We start from the raw sequence: 18506 nt of genomic DNA on the forward strand, positions 1-18506 counted from the left end.
ATTCCCTGAGCTCCTCATCTTGCTGGTTGCTTCTCACAAAATACAATTTGTTGCCAAGTTCTGCTCTATCCCAGGTATTAATCAGAATTGGTGTCTATCGTATGAGATGTAAAACTAAGGGCTTGACCTTAGTCAAGTGTTTTGATTAAAGATCTGTCGAGTTTCTTGTAACGGTAGCCGGGTTAAGCTTTCTGGGATCAGTTCCAGAGCTGGTAATTTCACCCTGAATTTTCTATGAGAACTTGAAGCTATTCTTCCTTGGGTGGGTGGTGTCTGTCTTTCTCTCTCTCTCACTTCCCCAGCTTCTCAGATCCTACCCTTTCCGCATCTGCTTGCTTCAGGAAAGCCAGTAGGATGGGCTTAAAGCACATTTCTACCACCCTAGAGGGAACCCTATCTTGAGTGAGTGGACTAGATCGCTGGGTTACTTAGATGCCCAGTAGGATGATGACTTTTTTACAACCTCTTTTCCCTGTATCATAATTTGATGAGCTTTCATTAAAGATTAGATAAAATCTTACTTTCAAAGAGATTTGATTAAAAAAACCTTACACAGGAAATGATTTTAAAAAAATTATTTATCAGTTTTTTGACCATTTTTGAAGTCACTGTAAGCAGATATAAAATTGAACCCAAGCTTTAGAGTCACATATATACAACATTATATAGGGTCATCAAACACACAAGGAAGCTTTTTTTAGCTGCAGTAACAGTATAGATGCCGCTAGAGGACGATGTTTTGCTACCTCTCCTGTAGGTTCTTTTCCCAGCATGCCCGGCAGGGTCTGCTGGCTGAGTTTAGAGGTCCCAAAAAGGGTTTTTTACCTTGCGCAGGTGTGACATTTGTATACCCTATGTTGCTAAGAACACTCCCCATTATGGAATGTGGTGTTGTGTCCAAATTTGATACGAAATATATATAGAATTGTTTTTTTAAAAAATATATTTTTATTAATTTTCCAATTAAAACCAATTATATCACATTCATTATTTCAAATTATACACATATATATATCAATCAAACCGAATGTTATGCCAAATCGTCTAGAGAATTTTTTATTTGGGTTCCCATGCTTCAAGAAATTGGGGATTCCTCGCAACCGTCCACTGCCGTCTTTTTTCTAAAGTTCAAATCGTCCTCCAAGTTCATAATAATCCAGATCTTCCCCTTACAGTCACATAGATGTTTTCCACTTTCAACCGATTGTTTCCCAGCTGCTGAGATAAATATCAAACAAGGTTTCACAAATGTTCTTTCTCCTGTGTGGGTTAATCAGTCCAGCCTCCCCATAAATCTTCTTAGTCTGGAGCTCCCTGTTGCGTCGAAGCAGCGCCATCTTAAAAAGCTCAAATCACTTTCGTTTTCTCTCATAGCCATGAAGATTAACGATCTTTATAAAATTTACAGCTTTTCCAGGCAGAAGACCCAAACATCAAACCATAAACTCTTGGTAAATTAATGGATCTCCTTGCCCTATAGCTGAACTTAGCTTCAGGTCGCTGCTCCAATTCAAAGTGCGTCACAGCTCATAAATCCTCCGAACGCGTCCAGGACTCCTTCCGTCCGACTGGGGGGGGGCTTTTCTCATCGGCAACTCCACATCTTTAAAAAATATGCTCAGTAACAACAGTTTATAAAGTTCAACTCACACAGTCTTTTGCTTCTCTTTCACTCCAAACAAGCCAGGACATCGCGTCTGGGAAGATACGAAGTAACTCATATGAAGAAAAATAAAAAAAAACTCAATTCCCTTATCGCTCCGTCCCCATCAATCCTTCTTCCAGATGATATACAGCCTTTGACTCCTCTCCCTCAGCAGCATAAATTTCTCAGCAGTAAACAGCGCTTCTTCCCCTCCTTCTGAAGTATGTCCATAGATTTAAGCCTAATTATCTTCTTTAACCATGGAAATCCCCGCCATGCAGATTAGCGTCCGGGAGTCCTGGCCCTCGTAAGTGCTTTTCATCCCAAGCTCCCCCCACTCCATAAACAGTCGGAGTGGGTCTGGGGGCATCGCGGGCCAGCGGCCCCTCTCCGTAACCCCCGGAGAGGGTAGGGGGTTGCCATTTACTCCCCTAGCAACCGCCAAATTCCTTACGAAGGTCAGAGGGATGGAAAACAGGTCCGCCATTCCTGCCGGCGGAAACCGGAACCCCCGAAATATATATAGAATTGTTAATACAATTTTATGAAATGGCATACAAAAAAAAAAATATTTTTTAAATATTTCAATGGAATATACCTCATTTTAGTCATTAATAGGCAAACGTTCATCCATTTGTGCTACAGGAAATAATTTTTGAGGGGAAAAAATGAAAAAGTCATCACCCTAATGCTCAGTCATCATGTGGTACATATGATCCAGGGGTACCCAACTTTTTGGGGCCCAATGGGCACATTTGGAATTTCCAGAAAGTTCTGCGGATGCCCATCACAAAATGGCTGCCAAAGGGTGTAACACAAAATAGCTGCTAGGCAGGGTGGCGTAAACCAAAATGGCTGCCACATCTAGAAGAGGAGAAAATAGAGGGCCCAGAAGCAGTGTGGGCATGCCTCACCCTGCCAGCTGCCCCATTTTGTCGTAAAAAAAGGCACCTGCGCCAGCCATCTCACAGGGAGAAGATCTTGCACCTCACCTCTGTTCAGAACACATGGGAGGGTGTGTGCCCACTCCTGGCATTAGATGAAAGGTGGACATTGTTAAATTGCTCGATGTAAGAGGAACAGAAAAGGAAGAGCAGGCTCTTGTGCTTTGTGGTCTTTGAGGGGATATTTATTAAGACCATTCACCAATGCCACAGGGGGTGCTGGCAGGGACCCCAATGCCACATGCCCCACAGTGGTGAGCCCTGTGACTTCCAAAATACAGCATATACACCATAAACTTAAAACACATTCAGCCCACATTTAAAGCACCTGCCTCCCCCCCCCCGAGAATCCTGGGAGCTGTAGTTTGTTACAGGTGCTGGGAACTGTAGCTCTGTGAGGTGGAAACTATGGTCCCCAAGATTCTTTGTGCCAAGTCATGTACTTTTAATGTGCTTTAAATTTAGGGTGTGGATCTGCCCAAAGCAAAAGCAAAATAGGGAAGCCTTGAAAGAGGAATGAACGTGTTTGGTGGAGAGGAATTAGAGGCAGATGACATTCCTGTTTTCTTTCATATATAGAGGTATAATTGGCAATGGGAGTGACAAGGCATGTGTTATGTACTGAGCTGAATCATAGAACAATAGGATCCAGAATCAGCAGTCTGATTGGTCCGCAGGAGCCACCCAATCCAACTCCAGGTGGAAGTGAATCTGCAAACTGATTGGCCTGCAGGAGCAGCCAATCAGGCGGCTGGTAGAAGTGAATCCACAAACTGATTGGCCCACAGGTGTAGCCCTGAAGTAGCCAATCACACAAAGCCCATTGTGTAAATAATGTATATAAGCAGATGATTTTGGGAAAAGGGCATTCTTCTTCTCTTCTCCTTGATGACTACGAGCTGAATAAAAAGCATGAAATTCACTCTCAACTCCGAGTATATTTCAGCATGTAAGGTTTGCTGTCCTTGAGAATGTCTCTGTAGCTGCAACCTTTCCCTTAAGGAGGATAAAGTGCCTTTTTGACTCTGGCAGAGAGAAACAGCAGAGTAACAAATTATCAGACTGCTGCTTCCTTAACGAAGTTATTATACCAAAAAATCTGGGGTTGGCTTTTGCAGCCCAACTCTCCTTCAAGTGATTCAGGATCCCCTAAGTCCATTGTAAGTCAGAGTAGGATGGATGGAGGCAACACCCAGTCAAAGCAAGGCAGACAACAACAACAACAACAACAACAACAACAACAACAACAACAACAACAACAACAACAACAACAACAACAACAACGAAATATACTCGGAGTCGAGAGTGAATTTCATGCTCTTTATTCAGCTTATAGTCATCAAGGAGAAGAAGAGAAGAATGCTCTTTTCCCAAAACCATCTGCTTATATACATTATTTACACAATGGGCTTTGCGTGATTGGCTACTTCAGGGCTACACCTGTGGGCCAATCAGTTTGTAGATTGACTTCTGCCAGCCGCCTGATTGGCTGCTCCTGCAGGCCAATCAGGTTGCGGATTCACTTCCACCTGGAGTTGGATTGGGTGGCTCCTGCGGACCAATCAGACTGCTGATTCTGGATCCTATTGTTCTATGATTCAGCTCAGTACATAACAAACAACAACATATTTATGCCCCGCCCATCTGGTTGGGTTTCCCCAGCCACTCTGGGCGGCTTCCAACAAAAGATTAAAAATACATTAAAACATCAGTCATTACAAACTTCCCTAAATAGGGCTGCCTTATTTTTCTGTTGCAGCAGAGTCCCTGCCCCTCTTGCAAGGAGGTGAGGACTCAGAAGAAAGAGTGCAAGAACTTAAAAAGCATCCTACAGGTGTCACAGAAACAGGCAGTCTATGACAGAAATGTGAAAGTGTGGCTTGTCTCCTGTCCGTCAAGATACCTGATAATGTTCACTGATTGCTGTACCTGGTCAGTCTGGGCTATTTGTGGAGATGGTAAATACTTTAGTTCTTGACTCCAGTTCACAGGCCCACGCTAGTCATACACAAAATATGCCCACAAAACAAGATTTGTGGAAAGAACTACAGTGGTACCTCGGTTTGCGACCGCAATCCGTTCCGCGGAGGCGGTTGCTCGCCGAAGTGGTCGCTTGCTGAAAGCACGCTTCTGCGCATGCGCAAGCTGCGCAGATCGTGTCTGCATATCCGACGCTGCGGAACCCGGATGTAAGCACTTCTGGGTCCATGGCGGTCGCTCGCTGAAGCGGTCACTCGCCGAGGTAGGCGTAAACCGAGGTTTGACTGTATAGGGAAAGATTTCTTCCAAGATACTTCCCTCTACAGAGAAATATTTCTGGTCCGTAAGGGTGAAGATGGCTTCAGGATTTTCTCCTGTACTCTTTCAGTTGTTGTTGTTGTTGTTGTTTAGTCGTTTAGTCGTGTCCGACTCTTCGTGACCCCATGGACCAGAGCACGCCAGGCACTCCTGTCTTCCACTGCCTCCCGCAGTTTGGTCAAACTCATGTTCGTAGCTTCGAGAACACTGTCCAACCATCTCGTCCTCTGTCGCCCCCTTCTCCTAGTGCCCTCAATCTTTCCCAACATCAGGGTCTTTTCCAGGGAGTCTTCTCTTCTCATGAGGTGGCCAAAGTATTCAGACATGCAGTTTATATACTTACGGGTGTGTGTTTACCTTATGAACATTCTTTTTATTTATGACATCTTAGAATTCTTATAACAAAGCCCATAATGAAACCTTGCCCTAGCGAGCGATCGCTCTTGCCCCCAGTTTACCGATGAGAAACTGAGGCTGCCTGGTCCAAGGCCATCCCTTCAAAAGTGGATTTCCCTTTGCAGTGGACAAAAGCCTTCTCTCCTGATATAGAGCCCATAAAACAGCCACTACAACAGGGCTGTGAAATTACAACACCCATCATCCCTGGGCCACAGGCCATGCAGCTGGGATTGATGGGAGTTGGAGTCCAACAATCCCTGAAGAGCCACAGGTTCTTCAGGGTGCTTCAGGGTGTAGTATGGGTGCTACAGACCCAGGATGGGCCACGGTTCCCCCATCACAAGGACCCACTTACTTTGGCAAAACAAGCCTTTGCCACCATGCAATCTGGGAATGTTCCTAAAACTAATCAGTGAAATCGAGGCAGAGCCAAGATTTGAACTGAGGATTTCTGGCTCCCAGATCACATTCATTGACACCCCAACAACACCAGCCGATGACTTGTTCCACTTACCATCAGTACATTTAGCTGAAAATATAGGTCGGTGTCGTTGAATTCATTGTTTAAAATACTCTGTGCCCCTGGGACGTGTTTTCGTTTGGACTGATTGCTCAGTGCCCGTAAATAAGTGGCTTTAGGGTGATAGAAAATTTGGGCTCAAGTGCGGGCGTCGGGGGAATTGCCTCTTTTTGCAGAGTCTGTGTCAGCACATTAAACATTCAGAACACTGAGTATGTACTGTACTAAACTTTTAAAGCTCAGGAGCCAAGCTTTTGGCTCCTGAGCACAATTATAATCAGAAAAGCAGCACTGTTGGTCTTTCTGTACAAAGACTGGGCTTCCCTCTGATTTACGCCCTGTTTAGTTGAGACCTAGTTACAGGTAGGTAGCTGTGTTGGTCTGGATCGAAGTAAAATAAAAAAAATTCCTTCAGTAGCACCTTAAAGACCAACTAAGTTTTTATTTTGGTATGAGCTTTCGTGTGCATGCACACTTACATTTCACTGTATCTGAAGAAGTGTGCATGCACACGAAAGCTCATACCAAAATAAAAACTTAGTTGGTCTTTAAGGTGCTACTGAAGGAATTTTTTTTATTTTAGTTGAGACCTAGTTGAGGATGCATTAAGGGGTCTTACAAACTGTTGCTATTTTCAGGTGGGATTCACTGATATGCCAGCAAATTCAGGCTGCACAATTAAAGCTGATTGGGAGGCCTTTGACCAACAAAAAGTCACTTCCTCTAATATTGGACTGTTTGCTATAAGAAAAGTGATGGGAAATTGCTACTGTATATGAAAAGTGGTGCAGAGTGTGGCTTAACGCTTGCATTGACACGCCACGAGGAGGCTAGATCTGGATTTTGTTTTCTCTCTTTTCCTCATTTTTCCAATCGGAAGTTGAATTCTCCACTGTTCCGCATCAGTTTGCAAACTTGTTAGAAGAACCTACGGAAATTCACCAGCATTTTAGTGTGAGTTCCTCTCACTAGGCACATCCTTGTGTGCAATTTAGCCTAATATATACATTTTGGCAAAGCAATTACCTCTAAAATAATGCACCTGTGTTATCTTTGCTAACACCTGAATTTTGTGGGCATTCTGCCTGAGCAGAAGCATTTTAGAACCCATTATCTGAATTGAAAAATTCAGAGACGGGTGGCTGCCCTTCTGTGTTCGTATGGTTTCTTTGACATGCAGAGCTATAGATACAACACAATTGAGAGGATACTAATGTTTACGATCTCTGAATCAGATTAAGATGTTTTCTTATCGTTTTTATAGCCCATCTGAGAAATCTGAGAGAGCGTTAATGGGATTTGGTGGGATATTAAAGCTTGTTTTCCAGCGGATAGTGTATAGTACTTTCTCCTTCCTCTGTCATTATCTTTCCACCATTTCCACATGCTGCTGAGCTATCACAACAACACTGATGATTCTGCTACCTTGGGCAAGTATCACGTTTTTCCCAGGTGCAAAAATTTGATGCTTTTGAGTGTTGGGCAAATGTGATATCTCTGGATACAAGCGTAAACTTGTCGGAAGAGAGGTGGGCTGGAAAAATGAAATTCCAGTGCTCATCTGTGTAAAATTCTGCATTTGCAAAGGTAAAAATAAATAAATATACAGGTTGCCTGCCGTGGGGGTGGTTTAAGGCCCTGATTACGATCTTGATTTGGAAGACGTCCCCTGTGGCTTTCAGAACCATGAATTTTTACATCTTCTTTTAAGGGTTGTAGGTGTTTTTGGTTTTGGTTCTCATAAAAAATTGCCATAGCAAATGCCCTGCTGTTAAAGCGTGAAGGAGAAGAGGAGGCTGAGCATTATCCGACATATATTTAGCTGAAGCCGTGACCTCCCGCTAATGGAAGCATACCGATGCTTCTGTTGGCTTCTGTGTTTTTCTTGCAGACAAGCTGATCTCTGCAAACCTGCGAATCGAGCCCTGAAGCCCTCCTAATTTGTACCACTCATGGGGATTCCATCCACAAGCAAACAGGCAGTGAGGTGGGGTGTAAAAGGCTTTTTATGTTCAGCAGCAAGACCTCGGGCGCTATTGATTGCGGAAAGGGAAGGTATCGCCGCATCCCCCGTTGCTTATAATGTGGCTCATCAGACACCGAGTTAAGTGCTAGCGACACCCTGGCGGGCTTCACAAAGTCACATTGAGAGTCGCTTCATCATCGCAGTTGAGATTTTGTAGTCCTTCCTTCCTTCCTTCCACTGCCTCCTTCCTCACTTGATTCAGGTGGGTCCTTGTGTGCTGCTGTTGTCTGTGCCTACAATGTAATTGCAGGGTAATCTCTGTGAAAAGGCCCATTTCTCAATATTCCACCATGTCCTGATATTTATGCATTTTGGAGGGTTGCCAACATTTCTGCTAGCCTCAGTAGCTCTGCCTTTAAGATCTTGGCTGGCTTACATTCGCTGGTGATGCTTATTTGCCTGCTGGGGGAAGGTTTTGCCTGCAGATTCAGCAACCGCTGGAGCTGACCAGACCATTTGGGCGGTCAGTTGGCAACCCAAGAAATGCAGTTTATTTAAGGGCACACACACACACACACCCAGCTGTCACTATTTTGTGGGAGGAAATCAAGCGCTTACTGGAAATTTTGGTTTGTGCAATTAAAATTGATGAAAGGGCTCTGTCACACTAGCACAACCAACCCGCTTTTTTTAAAAAATGAAGCACACAGATGTTATGTGGTTAGTAACGTTATGGAGGAAATGTACTGGAATGTTTGGGGCAAATGAATGATTAACAGCAGGGTATATAAACACTGCGTAAGCAAATCAGGATGCAGGATGTCACATAACCTCCCCACAAACAAAGCAGAACAAGTGTTTTAAGACCAGACATAGTCTAACCTCTGCATAGGCTTTGTGTGAGCAAGTCAAGATGAATTCTCAATAAACTGGTCATCTGGCGGCAGGGGTGGGGGGGTGGAGGAGGGTCACCCTGGGTGCCATTCTGGCGGGGGGGTGACAAGATGGCCCCTGCCTCCCTCAGCTGTAGAGTGGCCGAGGGTCCGCGCAGTCAGTATGGCCCCACTCGCACGGCGGCTGTACAGGCTGCTGCTCTCATGCGCCGTCCATACGGGCGTCTGTATGTGCTGCCACGCGTGCGCAGTCCGTACGGGATGCTGCACATGCACACTCCATACAGATGCAGCGCGCGCGTATTGGCATTGGCCATACCATGTTGCACTTCTGATAAGTCATGGCGTCATAGCTCTTTGACTATCAGGAAATTGCACAGTTGGCTTTGTTGGTACACACGGCCATTTGGACGTGGTCCAGCTTCCTTCTCCAAGGAAAAAATGGTCTTTACCCATACAGCCTTTGGGCATGGTTCACTGTCTCTTGAGGACAAACTCTGTACCCTTCTCTGGACTCCGGGTTTTCAGACCTGTGGTGAGCTACTTACAACAGTGTAATCAAAACATCTGTGTTGGCAAACTCTTCAGCATACACATACCCATCTAGGCAATGACCAGACTGGATCAACTTAGCTTCAGTAAGCTTGCTAGATTGTGCCTTCACACTATTCTCTGAGCTGTCATTGTATTCTAGTGTGACCCTGAAAACAAGGTGGAGCTATGCAAATAGCAACAGTCTTGATTTGTAACTGGTAAGGTGTCACAGAGTGAGTTGGTCAGTAAATCACACAGTTTGAAGTTGGAGTTAGCTCTTTCTTAGCAAAAACATGGCAACCCCATCCAGAACTGGCCACCTCCCAGATGCTGTTCAACACCACCAGCCCCATCCAGTATGGCCAAGGGTCAAAGCCGATGGGAATACCAACCAGTGACATCTGGAAGATGACAAGTTCTCCACCGCTGATCTAGCTCAGTATTGCCTGCTCTGACTGGCAGTGAAAATAGGAAGCTGCTGAAGAGAATAATATTATTAGAACTGTTGGAAAAGATCTGGACTATGTTGGATCAAAATGATTGGAAAGAACTTGGAACTTTGATTAGAATGGCAGCAATTATCGATATTCAGAACCCTCAGAATTTGAAGCATGGGGAAGCAATTTTTTTATAATTTGGCATAATATTTGGTTTAATAGATATATATTTGTATAATTTGGAATAATTGGTTTGATATGATTGATTTGTAAGTGAAAATTTAATAAAAATTGATTTTAAAAAAAAGAAAAGAAAGAAAATAGGAAGCTGTCTTACACTGAATCAGAAGATGGATCCATCTAGCGCAGTATTGTTCAGTAGTTCTTCAGGAATTCAGACAGGATCCTCTTCCAAGCCCAGCTGGAGGTGTTGGAGACTCAACACAGAATGTGATCTACCTTTGAGCTATGACCCTTCCAGTAATATGATATGGCTGTGACTCTCCAGTCATACGATACAAGGCCTTTTATTTCATGTGCTACCTGATCTTTTTAGCTGGAGACACTAGGGAGAAAACCTGTGTCTACCGTTGAAAGGTGGCCCCTTCTGATAAACTTACTTGTAAATTGCTCTCTCTCTCTCTCTTTTGTATGTAAGGCAGCTTATGTAAAACAATTCCAAACAGTTTTTAAAATGAGAATATTTATATGGCAGCCCTACAGAAAACATGTTAAAACATGGACCAGTTTAGAAAAGTAGCTGCATTCCAAAACAGCTCTCCAAATTAAGCTCCATAAAACAAGGGGGTAAATTAGGGAAAAAGCAGCCAGAAATATATATCTATATACAGTGGTACCTCTACTTACGAATAACTCTACTTACGAATGTTTCTACTTACGAATGGAGCTCCATCTGCCATCTTGGATGCGGTTTAGATAGGATTTTTTCTACTTACGAATTTTTAGATAGGGTTGCTTCGACTTACGGATTTTTTCTCCCAATGCATTCCTATGGGATTCGACTTACAATTTTTTTCAACTTAAGAATGTGCGTTCAGAACGCATTAAATTCGTAAGTAGAGGTACCACTGTATATCTATCTATATCTATATCTATACAGTATCTATATCTATATCGTTTTAAATTCCATTTAAATACTTGCCATTCACAATTGACAGCTTTCTCTCCCTCTCCCTCTCATTCTCTCTCTCTCCCTCTCCCTCCCCCCCTCTCTCCCTCTCCCCCCCTCCCTCCCTCTCTCTCTCTCCCCCCTCTCCCTCCCTCTCCCTCCCTCCCTCCCTCTCTCTCTCTCCCCCCTCTCCCTCCCTCTCCCTTCCTCTCTCTCTCTCTCTCCCTCTCTCCCCTTTTAAACTTAGATTTTGGTACCCAAGTTCCAAAACCCAAAATTATGTTTTGATTTCAGTTGTGTCTTCATCTGTGCTAGCAATCCTTCACAAGAAATTCTACTGGCAATTACACAAGGGGTTGGAGGCACAGTTTAAAACCAGCTGTTGTTGCCAACCTGGTGCTCCCATCAAGTTGTCCTGGCTGGTGCCGAATGGGAGTTGTGGTCCAAAACATCTCGCAGGCACCAGGTTGGCAAAGGATTCCTTCGACTGTCGCTGTTTATGTTTACAGCCTTTGAGAACGATGCACCTCATCAGAGAAGCGTTTGGTGCAATCTTCAAGGCAGAGACTCCTTCAGGGACCGCAATCTGTTTGGATGATGCTGCCTTGTTCCCGCTTCCACACATGATGAGCAAAATTGACATTTTTCAAAACGGAGCACGGATGAAAGCCTTTCTGTTGCCACCCAGGATGTTGTGGAGGAACAGCTGGCTTCCTCTTGGCAGTATTAGTGCTGCTATGCTCAAAGTGATATAAAAGCAACAGGAGGGATGTGGTTATCTTAGTGGGGGGAGAAGATAAGGCCCCCTGAAGAGACATGGGGAATAAGAAGCTGGAGACAGCTTCATCTTCAAAAGATTCCGGTATCTTCAAATGAGTCTTTTGGAGTTCTGGACGATCCAGGGCAGAACAGAAAGTGTTCCTTGTACGTTTCAGTCAGATGAGACATAGAGAGAAGAGATTATGGTCCATCAAAGGCAGAGAGGGTCTTTGGGAACAGGCAGACTTTAGTACTGTCGCCTGCCAGTCACTTGGGAATGGGATGATGGGGAAACGGGCCAGAATTGTGCTTCCATGCACACATATTGCATTTGGAGGGTTACATTAGAGCAGGGGTGTCAAACTCAAATTCATCGGGGGCCGCATCAGCAGTTTGGTCACCCTCAAAGGGCCGGTTGTATCTGTAGGACTGTGTCCACTCTTTATTATCATAAATTATTGTCACTACATTCAATTATTACTGTTTTTTGTAATAATGTAAGTAATAACTAGCTCTGAAAGCAGAAACATAGTCAGAATAATGGCAAGTAGATATTTAAATGTACAATTATTGTACAATTTATTGAAAAATGATTTTTGGTAACTGCACTGGGTGGTGGAGGCTCGCTAGGGTTTCATGCAGGACCTTTGCAGAGCTACTAGTACCTGGAGATGCTGGGGTCCTTCTACATGCAGGACAGATGTTCTGCCAGTGAGCCACCACCCTTCACCAAAGGGACTAGCTGAGGTTGACTCACTGGAGCTGCTCTCCTGGTTCCAGGGTTTAAGGGCCAGAAGTATAAAACAGCATCCTATGTTTCTGAGGAGGGGGAGGGGGAGGGGAGGGAGGAAGGAAGGAAGGAAGAAAAAAGAGAGGGAGAGAGGAAGGAAAGAAAGAGGGGAGAGAAAGAAGAGTAGGAAATAAGGAAGGGAATAAAGAAGGAAAGAAAAAGAAAGAGGGAGGGAAGACGGAAAGGGAGAAAGAAGGAAGGAAGTAGAGGGAAAGAAAGAATAAGAATGAGGGAGAGGAAGAAAGATGGGAAGGATGGAAGGAAGGAAGAAAGAAAAGAGGGAGCAGGAGGGAGAGAGGAAGGAAAGAGGTGAGAGAAAGAAGAGTAGGAAAGAAGGAATAAAGAATGAAAGAAAAAGAAAGAGGGAGAGAAGACAAAGAAGGAAGGAAAGAGAGGGAAAGAAAGAATAAGAACGAGAGAGAGGAAGAAAGAAAGGGAAGGGGGGGTGGCCGCCTTGATTCAGCGCCAGAAAAGAGCGCAAAGGGACTCAGGGGCAAAAAGCATTTCCCGTGCAGCGTGAGGCAGTGGGTGTCCGTTTTAGGAGAAGTGCGTAAAGCCTCAGAGTTGCGCGTTCGTGAGGCTGAGCCGCTGCTGAGCTCACGTTCATGAGGCTGAGCCGCGGCAGGAGGAGAAGGAGGTGAGGCAAGAGGAGGAGGAGGCTACCCGGGTCAGTGCCTGGCAGCGCCGTGCGGAGAGTCCCGAGCCTCTGGGACGCAGCAGTGCTCTGTAGCACTTTGAATCCTCCTCCTCCTCCACGCAGCGCTGCTGGGTGCTTTGTCTGTGCTTCAGCAGCAGCAGCCGTTTCCAGGCGCCGAGCCGTGGCAGGAGGAGGAGGATTCAAAGTGCTACAGAGCACTGCTGCGTTGCAGAGGCTCGGGACTCTCCGTGCGGCGTTGCCGGGCGCTGACCCGGCAAGCTGCCTCCTCCTTCTCCTGCTGTGTCTCGGGGCGCTCCACGCAGCGCTGCTCCGACCGCCTTTCTATCCCCCCCCGGCCCCAGCTGTTTGTCAGCGCTTTGTCGGCGTGGCGCTTCAGCAGCAAGGTCCCGCTGCTGGGTCCTACTGGCTGGGGCGCTCGGCGGGCCACATGACGAGGTCTGGCGGGCCGGATTTGGCCCCCAGGCCTTGTGTTTGACACCCGTGCATTAGAGTGATAAAGGACACAAACCTGGATTATGGTTTTTGCCCGAAACCTTTAGTGTTCTAATCAATACAGTACACAGTCAGAGTGGGAGGTCAAGGTACAGCAGGTATATCGTGTTGGAATCTTGAAAGCCCAAAATTTAGGACTCTTTGGTGAGGGAATCCCAGTGGAGGTTTAACATGGCAAACCATGCAGCAAAGAAAAGCATCAATTTATAGGTTGTCAAACCTTTCACATGTGCCTTTCCAGCGAATTCCAAAGTGTACCACTTTCTTTTCTTTTTTAAAAATACTTTTTATTAATTTTCGTACATAATTCCTAATACAGGCTTATATATTCTTGTTCAAAGTAAATATCCATACCAAAATAATATCAATGTATATTCAAGACTAGAATCAATTACAGTGCCAATAACAGTTATTTCACAAAATACAATAATAATTTAAAAAAAAACCTTTCCCCCTCCCCTTTATTATCTTAACATCTTTTCCTATTGTCTTTCTCCTTTAGTTCCGCCGAACCAGACTTCCACCTTCTTTCACATTTGGTTTTCTATCCTCTTTTATCTATTACCTGCTCTTCATCCTTCATTTCTATATGTTTTCTCTTTTATCAAAATCTCGGTTATATTCCATTATTACAGTTGTAGATGTTAACTCATGCCAATTAGTGTTATTGTTGGTTTATCATATTTTTTTTAGATATTCTGTAAATTTTCTCCATTCTTTTTGGGCTTTCTGATCTTTTTGTTCTCTTACTTTTCCAGTCAGTCTAGCCAATTCCACATATTCTACCATTTTGACCCTCCACTCCTCCACAGTTGGAACCTCTGTTCTTTTCCATCTTTGCGCCAGTAGCACCCTGGCCGCTGTACATGTGTACCACTTTCCTAGCCTTTCCTCCTTGCTTCTTCTCCAACAGCTGCTAAGAGGGGCCCAAGGAGCAGTGGCCATGGAGAGGCAACAGGATGATGCCACCACCATCGTCGTTGCTCAGGACAAATGCTGGCTCATCCTCCCCGAGCTCGGCAGTAGCACTGGTGGGGAAATAGGGAATTCCAGGATAAAATCAGAAGCTGGGGTGCCTTTTGTAATTCTGGGACTGTCCCTGAAAAATCAGGATACTTGGAAGGTATGCAATTAGAAAATAGTTCACCAACAGCAACACCTATGAGAGTCTGAGCTATATTTTAACAAGGAACAATAACGGATGCAATTGCTTGGTATTTACACTTTATTTATTTCTCCCCCCCCCCCCATTTCTCCTTTATCTTTTGCACAGCATACCTGTGTTTCTTTGTGACCGCCCTGGGAGTGACAGCAGGGGCCCATCGCCTGTGGAGTCACAGATCTTACAAAGCCAAGCTACCTTTGCGGATATTCCTGGCTGTAGCAAATTCAATGGCCTTTCAGGTGAGCAACTGGGCTCTAACTGCTGCCCATCCATGCCTGCATTTTCATTTCTCCACTGATGACAGGCTGCTCAATGGGTGAAGCTCCCTTTGCAAGAGGAGCATTTCCGCTCCTCGGGATGAACGAAGCTCTGCATGCAGACGCTTGTGTGATGGAAGCAAAACAGTTGGTGCAAAGCAGAGGGGATTTTATCACACCAGGCCAGTGATCCATCTAGTTCAACATTGTCTCCACTGACTGGCACTCCACTCTCCAGGTTTTCAGACAGGGATCTCTTCCTGCCCTACCTGGAGATGGTGGGGATTGAACCTTCTTCATGCAGGACAGATGCTCTGTCCCTGAGCCACAGCCCTTCCCCATAACATACGTTCCAGCATTCTTCTGATAAAAATCAGGACATGGGCTCCTTTCCAAAGCCTGGGAAGCTTCTGTCCAGCTTAGGGAAAGAGGCACAATGCTCTGACAGGGAGGGAAAGCTGGGCAAGTGTTTGCCAGGTTTGGGAAGGAGGCAGGAGGGCTCCAGGATCTTGCCAGAGCCCTGCGCCTCCTTCCCAAAGGTTGGGATGCTCTCCTTCACAATGTGTCAGACTTCGAGGAATCGGATCCCTCCCCTGGTGGCAATAAATAAGCAGATCAAATGAAAGGAGCATTCTTACCAGGATAAGTTCTTTAATGATCACAGTAAGAGACAAAGGAATGCATCTCTCTCTAAAAAAAAAATGGTGTTGCTCCCAGTAAAAGGTTTACCCCCTCGGTCCCCATTAAACTGTGTCACTCCTATGTTGGGTAATCTGAGCTTGTTGCCGTTGCGCTTTCTGTTCTAACACTTTCCAAGCCCTTCTAGTCTTGGGCGAAGGGGGAGTGTCAGGAATGCTGTCCAAGGACGCTGAATCTCTCTTCGTGTTTCCTCTTCCAGCTGCTCCTCACCCAGCTTTCCTCCCTCTGGACTATGCCCCTCTGCAAACCACTGTTCTACATCAATACTGTCCAACTGCCCTAGGGAAGGTTCAGAAAAAAGGGGGGCTCCCACCATTCCTCCTCAGTTCAGTCCCTGACATAATGCTGCTGCTGCTGCTGCAGGAACTGCTTCCATGGCCCCTGTCCGCAGGCGGCATGAAATCAGGGCATCCCAGGACAAAGGCAGAGCCTGGGACACCTTTTAAGAAAAGTGTGGCTGTCTCAGTTAAATTGGGGCACTTGGAAGGTATGCCAAAGGGAAGGGGTTGTTTGAAATGGAGCGATGATGGAGGGGGCCCTACACTTACCACATTTCTCCTGAAAATCTCTCTTCCCCACCAATTTCATTACATTTTTTAATTTCACTTTTAGTTGGTATACTGCCTTTCCGAATTGTTATACACAAGGCAGTTTACAAACTGAAGAAACAATAAAGATTGCACACCTTATAGCAATTTGATCCAATACAAAAATGTAATAATAAACATAGCTTTAAAATAAGCAACTTGTATCAGATAAAGCAATGTTCAACAATCCATTACAATAGTACAGTTGTACCTTGGATGCCGGACACCTTGCGAGTCGAACGTTTTGGCTCCCGAACGCTGCAAACCCGGAAGTGAGTGTTCCGGTTTGCAAACGTTCTTGGGGACCTGAATGTCTGGTACAGGTTCTGCGACTTCTGATTGGCTGCAGGAGCTTCCTGCAGCCAATAGGAAGACGCACCTTGGTTTCCGAACATTTTGGAAGTCAAATGGACTTCCGGAACGAATACCATTTGACTTCTGAGGTACGACTATACACAATAAAATAAAATGCCAGCAAATAATAATTAAACAGAAGTTCACTCTTAAATAATTACAATACAGTCACACCTCGGTTTAAGTATGCCTCGGTTTGAGTACTTTCAGTTTAAGTTCTCCGCGGACCCGTCTGGAACGGATTAATCCACTTTCCATTACTTTCAATGGGAAAGTTCGCTTCAGTTTATGAACGCTTCAGTTTATGAACAGACTTCCGGAACCAATTGTGTACTTAAACCAAGGTACCACTGTACATAATTTCTATTTATTTATTTTTTATATATACAGTGGTACCTCGGTTTATGAACACAATTGGTTCCGGAAGTCTGTTCATAAACTGAAGCGTTCATAAACTGAAGCAAACTTTCCCATTGAAAGTAATGGAAAGTGGATTAATCCGTTCCAGCCGGGTCCGCGGAGTACTCAACCTGAAGCGTACTTAACCCGAAGCATGGGTGTAATTGGTTCCGGAAGTCTGTTCATAAACTGAAGCGTTCATAAACTGAAGCGAACTTTCCCATTGAAAGTAATGGAAAGTGGATTAATCTGTTCCAGATGGGTCCGCGGCGTTTGTAAACCGAAAATTCGTAAACCGAGGTATTCATAAACCGAGGTTCCACTGTATTTATTAAGATTTTTCTCAAACAGCAAAACATACAAAAATTCAAAACACAAAAAGAGAATACAAAAAACAGAAAATACAACAATGCAAGAAAAAAAATCATTTGACGCAAACAGTTGTTGTTTTTTCCATGCTATGGTGAACTGTGCTTGTGTTTGGAACTATGTCCCTGTGATGTCAAACTCTAATCGCTTAAACCCTCCTGCCACCCTCCATGCAGAACGACATTTTCGAATGGGCCCGAGACCACCGAGTCCACCACAAGTACTCGGAGACGGATGCCGACCCCCACAATGCCAAGCGCGGCTTTTTCTTCGCCCACGTTGGCTGGCTCTTTGTCCGGAAGCATCGAGATGTCATAGAGAAAGGAAGGAAGCTGGACTTCAGTGACCTGTTGGACGACCCTGTTGTCATGTTTCAAAGAAAGTGAGTGAAACAGAAGGACAGGGGGAAAGACCTTAGCAAGAGGAGAAGGCAGAGGGTTGTATCCCCGGCTAATCCTACTCAGAATACAGTCATACCTTGGATCCCAGACGCCTCGGTACTCGGACATTTTGGCTCCCGACCGCCGCAAACCCAGAAGTGAGTGTTCCTGTTTGCAAACATTCTTTGGAACCCAAATGTCCGGCGGGGCTTCCACGGCTTCCGATTGGCTGCAGGAGCTTCCTGCAGCCAATCGGAAGCTGCGCCTTGGTTTTCCGAACGTTTTAGAAGTCGAACGGACTTCCGGAATGGATTCTGTTCAGCTTCCAAGGTACGACTGTACACACACTGAAGTTAACAGACACTGCAAAATTTAGTTCTCTTTCTCTTTCCCCCCAAAATATGTTTATTGGTTTTATAAAACTGGGAAAAAACCATATAAAACACAAAAATACAAAAAATCACATAAAACACAAAAATACAAATTACAAAAAGAAAAGAGAAAAAAAGAAAACAGCCATATTTATCATTCATGTGTCCTGACTTCCTCATGTCCCTCCTTGCTGCGTATCATTGCATATCATCCTTAGTAATTTCTATATCATACTTCAATCATCTTATTTTACCTTAACTAACAAATTTCACCTCTTATTAATTCCTTAACAACACTTATATCTAAATCTTAATATACTACAATACCTCTACAAATCCTCCTCTACAACCTCCCTGTACTTCCAAATCTTATATTAAACATTTCCAATATTGCAATTATTTCTTAAATAAACTTTGAATTTATTCCAATCTTCTTCCACCGATTCTTTTCTCTGGTCACG

At 44.6% G+C, this 18506-nt stretch overlaps 1 protein-coding gene across 1 annotated transcript in view; it reads left to right on the plus strand.

The window, feature by feature from the left end:
- SCD5 (stearoyl-CoA desaturase 5) overlaps nucleotides 1–18506 on the plus strand; it is a 41242-nt gene that overhangs the window by 17781 nt on the left and 4955 nt on the right. The window contains exons 2-3 of the mRNA XM_088657091.1: nucleotides 14738–14868; nucleotides 17471–17676. Coding sequence (XP_088513217.1) covers nucleotides 14738–14868; nucleotides 17471–17676 — 337 coding nt within the window. The remainder of the gene's footprint in view (nucleotides 1–14737; nucleotides 14869–17470; nucleotides 17677–18506) is intronic.

This window comes from Zootoca vivipara, chromosome Z1, assembly GCF_965207765.1.
Source record: "Zootoca vivipara chromosome Z1, rZooViv2.hap1.1, whole genome shotgun sequence".
Taxonomy (NCBI): Eukaryota; Metazoa; Chordata; class Lepidosauria; order Squamata; family Lacertidae; genus Zootoca; species Zootoca vivipara.